This window comes from Cataglyphis hispanica, chromosome 2 (genome assembly GCF_021464435.1).
Source record: "Cataglyphis hispanica isolate Lineage 1 chromosome 2, ULB_Chis1_1.0, whole genome shotgun sequence".
In the NCBI taxonomy this organism is placed as follows: domain Eukaryota; kingdom Metazoa; phylum Arthropoda; class Insecta; order Hymenoptera; family Formicidae; genus Cataglyphis; species Cataglyphis hispanica.
This window is the reverse complement of record NC_065955.1, coordinates 1,534,957-1,542,813: the sequence shown is the minus strand read 5'-3', so window position 1 is coordinate 1,542,813 and position 7,857 is coordinate 1,534,957. Positions and strand designations below refer to the sequence as shown.

General features: G+C 29.2%; 2 protein-coding genes across 2 annotated transcripts; both read left to right on the top strand.

Annotated features, from left to right (window-relative positions):
- Positions 1–2,884: 2,884 nt before the first annotated feature.
- LOC126857269 (cytochrome c oxidase assembly protein COX18, mitochondrial) lies at positions 2,885–5,154 on the top strand. Its single transcript, XM_050606510.1, has 6 exons — positions 2,885–3,635; positions 3,914–4,051; positions 4,166–4,313; positions 4,422–4,543; positions 4,645–4,755; positions 4,833–5,154. Exons 1-6 carry the CDS (start codon positions 3,081–3,083, stop codon positions 5,028–5,030), a joined length of 1,272 nt encoding a protein of 423 aa, XP_050462467.1. The 5' UTR covers positions 2,885–3,080; the 3' UTR covers positions 5,031–5,154.
- A 957-nt stretch (positions 5,155–6,111) lies between these two features.
- On the top strand, positions 6,112–7,071 carry LOC126857368 (uncharacterized). The gene is made up of 2 exons (XM_050606726.1): positions 6,112–6,278; positions 6,780–7,071. The coding sequence occupies exons 1-2, from the start codon at positions 6,210–6,212 to the stop codon at positions 6,939–6,941; spliced, it is 231 nt and encodes a 76-aa protein (XP_050462683.1). The 5' UTR covers positions 6,112–6,209; the 3' UTR covers positions 6,942–7,071.
- Positions 7,072–7,857: the final 786 nt, after the last annotated feature.

Below are 7,857 nucleotides of genomic sequence, written 5' to 3'. Positions count from 1 at the left end.
TAAGCGTTTCCGATTCTGTATATTTCAGTTTCTCTTCCATTTTTATTTTCACAATTATATTTCTACCTCTTTTTATCACCTTTCTGTTTTCCGTCATTTTATCTTCTGTGCAATATACGCTATTTCATAGAAGTTCTTCTTTAACTTTCCATGTACAAAGAATTAGCTAACGAACTAAAATTATCATATCAAAAGCATATTAATTAATCTAAACATACATATTAGTGACATTATTAATTTATTTTATAATTTCCTTATACTTCTTGCAATTTCTCTTATGTTTAGCGTTCTCCGTTCTTCTTTTTTCAATTATATTCTTCTTTATATTCGTATTAATTAATTTGAAAAGAATTTATTTTATTGTTTATACAATCATGTTTATTGTAATTATAATTTAATATTTAAATTTTCTTCATACCTTATATTTCTAATTTTATTTTCTCTCATAATACATCAAGTCTTCGATCTTTGTTTAACCCCTATCGGCGCAGTAACACTTTCGACTGTGTAGCGTGATATAATACGGAAACATTTATACACAGTCGCCGAGAGAGCTGAATATGTAGTTGTCGTTTATACGAAGCGGGTACTCCTCATCGCGGGAGGGGGAGGAGGGGGACGCGTGTCGGGAAATGGAAATGGGTGGTGTTGTATTGCGAGACGAGCGGGGGAAGTTTCTGCAAGTGCGGCGGAAACTCTCGCGGATTTTCCGTTTGTTATTTTAATTAGAGCCTTCGGGGCCCGCTCGTAACGAGTGCTTGGCTCTCGTCCGCGTTTATTGTATCCTTCTGAAACGGTTGTGTCGTATCTGGTCGGACTGGTACTGGTGGATCACGAAAATACGTACGCCAGCCTTCGTTTATTTATACCTACCTTCCGCGAAATAATCTTGTAACGCCTTATTACGGCGTTAATTGTCGCGATTGTACCAAAATTGTACTTGTAATCATAATTATAATTGTAATCAGCTCATGTCAAATTAATTCTATAATGGAATCTTTTTATGTTAAATGAGAAAATTTTTGCTATAGTGTATAAACAAGAAAAGTAAAGTATAAATAAATTTATTTAATATATGTTTGTGGATATAAATCACAAAACGATTAGAAGATTCTTGCAAGATGGGAAAACGAACATTTTACAATGTGCTTTTTTTATATATATTATTTTTATCGTGTTTAAATAAAAATAAAGATATCTAAAAAAAAACAACAGAGCAAGGGACACTTTACTAGATTTTTCATAGCGTTCTCAAATAACTCCGATTTTTTTCCGAATAAAGATTTTTCGCTCTCCATATATGCATGCGTGTGTGTGTGTGTGTGTTGTCTTTTAAAATATTGTTAAAAAGAGTTTTAACGTCGTAAAAGTGTTCGTGTCGATTTTTTACTTGGTCAGTCGAGGGAAAGGGATAGAACGGTATTACTCACTTTGTCTCACCTTGTCAGAATTTTTTTCCCGTTATGCAAAAAATTGTAACGACGAACGGCGTGTCGGGAACAATATTTTTCCGATTTGGACGGATACATTGTAAAACTGTAAAAATCCGTTACTTAAAAACTTGACTTCCAATTTTTTGTGCGTTAATCCTGTTGATTTCGGTACTTCCTTATACCGTTTTTTGGTAATCTTTAAGGGAAAAGTTTTTCACGTTGCATCTGCCTTATGTGACTCGAGAGAAAAATGGAATATTTTTCTTCGAAGTTTTTACATCTTTTTTCTGCACAAACATATTTTACTTTGCATTCATACCTAAAAAAAAACATACGAAAGATTGCGATGTAGTTGTACGAGTTCTTTTAACGCTCGTATAAAGACTGGAGCTAATATTGATAAAATAGAGCGCGGAATATTTTGAAATTCGATATTTTAATTTGTAAATAGAGCATATTATTCTCATTATTGTATTGTATTGGCGTTACACTGAAGGGTTCAGACGAGCCGCTTTTAATAACCCGGATACGGATGCCTCCACCTAGCAGTGTCGTATTCGGATCTAAGGTTCAGGCCGACATAATCCGCGAGATAATTCCGCTCCAGGTTTTCTAATCCCATCATTGCGTATCCTGTTACCTATCCTTTTGCGTCGTTTTCTTTCATCAGAAAAGCGAATAGGAGAAAGTGGAAAGCATTGGTTGCAAAGACACGTTAAAAGTGTAGCTGTCGATTTTTGAAAAGGCTTTCCAATTTATTTTAAAATACTTTTTGTTTATTAATGTAAATAAATATAAAAGAGACATACATTAAATTAATATAAAATTTTATCTTTGTAGATAACTTATTTATTATAATAATGTAGAAAAAATATACATATATCAATAATATAATAGATATCAATAATATACAAAATGGCAGTATATGTTATTTTAATATGTTTTATATTAGCTAACTAATTATTTTTCCACAAGAAAAAATTACAAGATATTTTGTGTTATAAATTTTAATTTTGTATTATAAATATAAATTTTTGAAATACTTAAACTATTAAATTATAGAGAGAGAGAGAGAGAGAGAGAGGAAAGAGATTCAAAATTAAATAAAAATTTTACTGAAATAAAAAAATTTCTCGTCGATGAATATATATATAAAAATATAATAACATAATATTTTTAATGATAATTAATGTTTTAAGTTTTAATTTGTTTTTATAATTAATTAATAATAAATAGAAAAAAATTACAAGCAACATTATAGAAGTTATAGTATGGACACAAACTAAATAAAGATTTTACCGGCAGTGTTGAAAAATATTTGACTATGTAATTCTACGAACATTTCAAAATGGATGCAGATGGCAGCATTAAACGAGGCTGCTATTAGGTAAGGTTATATAAAGGATAACTTTACTGTCAGACATTACTAAATTAGGTTATAACATATAACCTCACTTTTATATTACGATAGTTTGACGCTGTCTTAAAAATTGTGCGATAAAAATTTCGCATGTACTTGTATATATATTTTAAATTATCAGTAAATGTGCGAGTATAAAAATAAAATTCTACAGTGTTCAATAAATAGGTCCCTCATTGACATATGTCTAATTTAATACTTTTTTGAGCTATTACTTGCTCTTACTAATGTTTACCATGCATTTAACAAAGTTACAAAATATCTTTTTGGGACAGTTTAAGCGAATCAGCATTAATACCACTTATTTTAATATATTATCAAATACTGTATATAATAATTACAGTACATCTTGTACAAATGTTACTCAAGATTTAACTTTTCTCAGTCAACAATTGATGTCATTAAATAATGTCATAATTAGACAATATGGTTCAAGAGTACAGAATAATTATCACTGCGTGTCTCATCCTCAAATTGTTTTCCATGCAATTTCGCATAATGACAAGAGAGAGAAATGCATAGGATGTAAAACTTATAGTAGTCAACATTATAACAGTATTAGGCATTTTTCAAGTGATAATGTTAATTCTGTCGCTGAAAGTCATGTTCCAATGCAATTCAGTGGCATCTTCAAAACATTATCAGAGAGTGCATTTGTTAAAGTCACGCAAGATTCCTTATTGTGGATGCATGATTATACAGGTTTGCCGTGGTGGTCAGTTATTGTACTTACTACTATTATGATGAGGGCAGCGATAACATTACCGCTATCTTTATATCAGGTAGATTTATGATGTCTGTTATCATATATATATATTGTTTTGTTATTTTGATACATCTAAATTATTATATGATACATTATCTGAATATGTCGTAATATAGTAGAAGATATGATGAGAAAAAGTTCAAGACTTTAATTATATAATTAATAAGTATTTTTTTATTATTTTCTATTTTATATAAGTTTATTTTGAAAACTGTTTGATTAGTTCTTTCATTGAACATTATCTTAAAATAAAGTGCAGCTTATTTTAATGATATTTATTAATAATATTTTCAGCAATATATATTTGCAAAATTGGAAAATCTTAAGTCCGAAATGGATGAAATAGTTAAAGAAATGAAAATAGAGACGAATTATGGGATATATAAGTATAATTGGTCCAAAGAATATGCTAGGCGTTTGTACAATCACTCTGTAGGTAATGTTTTGTCTCTAATTTAATTTAAAGTTGTAAATTAACAATAGCAATAAAACTTGATTATTGTATTTGATCTTTGATATAATAAATATTTATCATTTTTATTACAGATGAAGAAGCAATGGAATAAATTGATTGTTCGAGAAAATTGTCATCCAGCTAAAGCTAGTATATTGGTATTAGTGCAGATACCTTTATGGATATCATTATCAATGTCCATTAGAAATTTATGTTATATGCTACCTAAACAGGATGCTGGTATGTATGGCAATGTTTGAATAAAATAGAAGAAGTAATAACAATTAATATATTTTGAATTAATATATTTTAAGAATTAATATATTTTGTACATTTTTTTCCAATTAGATGCTTATATCACTTATCAGGAATTTACAACTGATGGATTTCTTTGGCTTACAAACCTAACTGTAGCAGATCCTTTTGTTCTTCCCATAGCAATGGGATTATTTAATTTAGCAATTATAGAAGTAAGTTTCTCTAACAATTGATTAAACTTTATCAGGGAAATTTAAAAAAATTAACTACTCTAAAAGTTTATTCCTATAATTTTAATTTTTTATAATTGCAGATAACTTATATGAATAGGGCAAAAGAGTTAACGAAATGGAAGCAATATTTGACCTATTTTTTCAGAATTGTCGCAATAGGTATGATCCCCATTGCTATGTATGTACCGTCGGTAAGTAACGAAAAAATACAAGAATAGTTAAATTACATATATTGCAAATAAATAACTCTCTAAATATTTTTTTTCAGTGCCTGAGTTTGTACTGGGCAACTAGCAGTGCTTTTGGTCTTTTCCAAAATCTAGTCTTGTTATCTCCGAAATTACGTCGTTTCGCAAGAGTGCCGGTAACTACTTCCGAATCACCTCATCCGTACTCGTTACTGCGTGAAAGGATAATATCCAGATGCGGCTTTGAAAGAAAAGTGAAAGTTTTGCCAAAAACATAAATATATTTCATCTTGGTTTTCACGAGTCAACTATTTATTACAAATAAATTATATGTTTAAATTTTATAATATAATTCTGTGTGTATATAAATTTGTTAATAACTTTTTCTCTACTTTTCCTTTTTTTTCTCTTTTTCTTACTCTCTCTCTTTCTCTTTCTCTTCTTGTTCCTCTTTCTCTATCTGTAATAAAATTCATTATATATAATTCATGTTAAATCTAAATGATATTTTCTAATTTGAATTAGCTATTCTCTATTCCTAATGAACTTAGAAATAGTAATAGTTTTATTATTTTTATTCTTATTTTTATCTTTATTCTTATATATCTCTCTTATCTTATATATATATATATATATATATATATATATATATATATATATATATATATTTTATATTTTCATCTTGCTCTTAATATTTATTCTATTAAAGAAATTATATTTCAAATTTTAACAAATCTAGTAATCGACATAGAGAAAATTAGCAAGATCACTAGAAACTAAATCATATTAATTTTGCTCGTTAAAAACGTTGTCTTTTTTCTTGTCCAGTAGTCGCATCTATAAATATCTATAAATATATATCATGCGGTGTGATCACAATCTTTATCCGGTTGTCGCAATATCTTTATTGTGAAGAAGGGATTAATATGTTGCCAATATTCGTCTTGGTCACGTGTCATAGGAATTGTTGGGAAATTCCAATTTTTCAAAAAAATCCAATTTTTTTTTTTTTATATCGTTTGCGTAAATAGATATAATTTTTCAAAAGGAGTCTATAAATATTCAACTTTTAACAATTTTAAACATTTCATGCCATTCTCTATAAATATTTTTCTTAATGATGTAATGTATCAAATAAAATGTTATTGCAAAAACATTTACACACACACATTCACAAACACGCATACATAAGCATCTTTCTTCTCTTTAGATATTGTCGCTGATACATTCGAGAAACGAAGATTGACATCACCTTTAGCCTTTTGCATAAAGATAACGAAATGCATAAAGATAACGAAAATACAAGAAGCGTAATAAGCAAATTGCAATTTGTGATAGTAATAAAACATTTCTTTAATCGCGTGTGTCTATTATATATATAAGATTGATTTCTTGGCAACAGAAATCAATTGAGTTGAGTTAAACGACGATCAACAAGATTAAAGACAAGATTCAAAATGAAATTTTGTGCATTGTTGCTATATTTAATAGTGTTCGTAACGCCATTTGTAATAGCACAAACACAAGTAAGTATACTTTGTGAATACTTAGTCGCATTGGACAAATAGAAAGGGAAGATTAATGTTGATGTATGAGAGCCAATTGATATAAAAACAATGTGAATGCTCTTAATAAAAATAAAACTATTTCCCTGCGCATTTCCAAGCATTAGTCTTGTAAACATTTGTCTTTTGTCATTGTTGTCAAATGATGATAAATATAAATATCAATAAAATACAAATATATAATTATCTGTAAAAATATCAGATGATATGATTTGTAGTATGCTTTGAACTTTGTTGTGCTTTGTACGTACTGATTGCAGAATAAATATTTAAAGTATAGATATTTTTTTAAACTATGATTATGCTCTTATCAAAGATACATCTTTCAGAGATAAAAAAAAAATTATTTTTTCTCACCAACTTATTATTTTTACTGGTTGCTTATAAAAAAAAAATTCTTTTATAGTCTATTTTCTCTTCTTTGCCGTTGTTGGGAGCTAATCGAACAATTTATTCACTTAGGCATACGTATTGGCTTATCCGGGCGACTGCAGCAAGTATCAACAATGCGATGCAAGTGGTTGCTTTATCATGAGCTGCGGCAGAGGAACAGAATTCAATCCAGCTATAGGTACTTGTGATTATCCTCTGAGAGACCGAAGTGGATGTTCTAATCGTGGGTGAAGACTTTAATCTACAACTTCACCAGAATTTATTGTAAGACGCGGAATTATTTTGCAATATTTCAGTCCTATTCAAATGTATGAACATTTGTTACTATATTGCATAAATAAAGTTAAGATATTAGTTTAAATTATGTCGTATTAATCATTGTATTGTTCATACACCGCTGTCCATCAATCAATAATTCCTCTACCGATGTAATTTAAGATAAAAACTAATTTGTACAATTAGAAATAAGCCAAATTGTTGCAAACTATTTTTGCATATAAACTGATAATATTGACGAGATGCTAGAATAATCTCGTATGCATCATGAGCGGTGATATCGTTGCTCACAATAATGTCTATGCACGACGCAATAACGAGCAGCAATAAACGACGATTAAACAGTGTCCGGCGAGTGGACGTGAAATGTATCATGACAGTGCGGACACGACCTTCGTTTACGCATTGAGCAGATAAGCGATTTTTCGCAGCTTCAGATAAACTAATTCCGCAAACTCGTCCGTATTAAAAACAACGTAATTTCCGCAGTGACGATCAGCATCAGTAGAATTCCCACCAGATTGCATAACGTGATCTGCAATAAATACCACAATCTTTCGACCACGTTAGTGTAATTGTGACTGAATAGGTTTCCAGGATTGTATACGAAGATGTCGTTCCGATTGCTAACTCTATTGCTTCTGGTGTACTGTTGCTATTTTATTTCTGCTACCAAGAGAATGAGAGTAGTAAGTGAAAATAATTAATTAATTAATTTTTTTAAAGCGTCACGATTTTGAAAAAGACATCTTTCAAACATTAAAAGACGATTTAATTATATTTAAGATAAAATATACACTTTTTAAAACATATTGTCTCTTATAATTATTATTTTGTTTAGACTCGGTTGCATCAATGTTATTTTTTGGTC

Coding starts and splice junctions, on each gene's coding strand:
- LOC126857269 (XM_050606510.1), top strand. CDS start 3,081: ATGTTTACCATGCATTTAACAAAGTTACAAAATATCTTTTTGGGACAG. Junction 4,544..4,644: donor TTAATTTAGCAATTATAGAA/GTAAGTTTCTCT, acceptor TTATAATTGCAG/ATAACTTATATGAATAGGGC. Junction 4,756..4,832: donor TTGCTATGTATGTACCGTCG/GTAAGTAACGAA, acceptor ATTTTTTTTCAG/TGCCTGAGTTTGTACTGGGC.
- LOC126857368 (XM_050606726.1), top strand. CDS start 6,210: ATGAAATTTTGTGCATTGTTGCTATATTTAATAGTGTTCGTAACGCCA. Junction 6,279..6,779: donor TTGTAATAGCACAAACACAA/GTAAGTATACTT, acceptor TTATTCACTTAG/GCATACGTATTGGCTTATCC.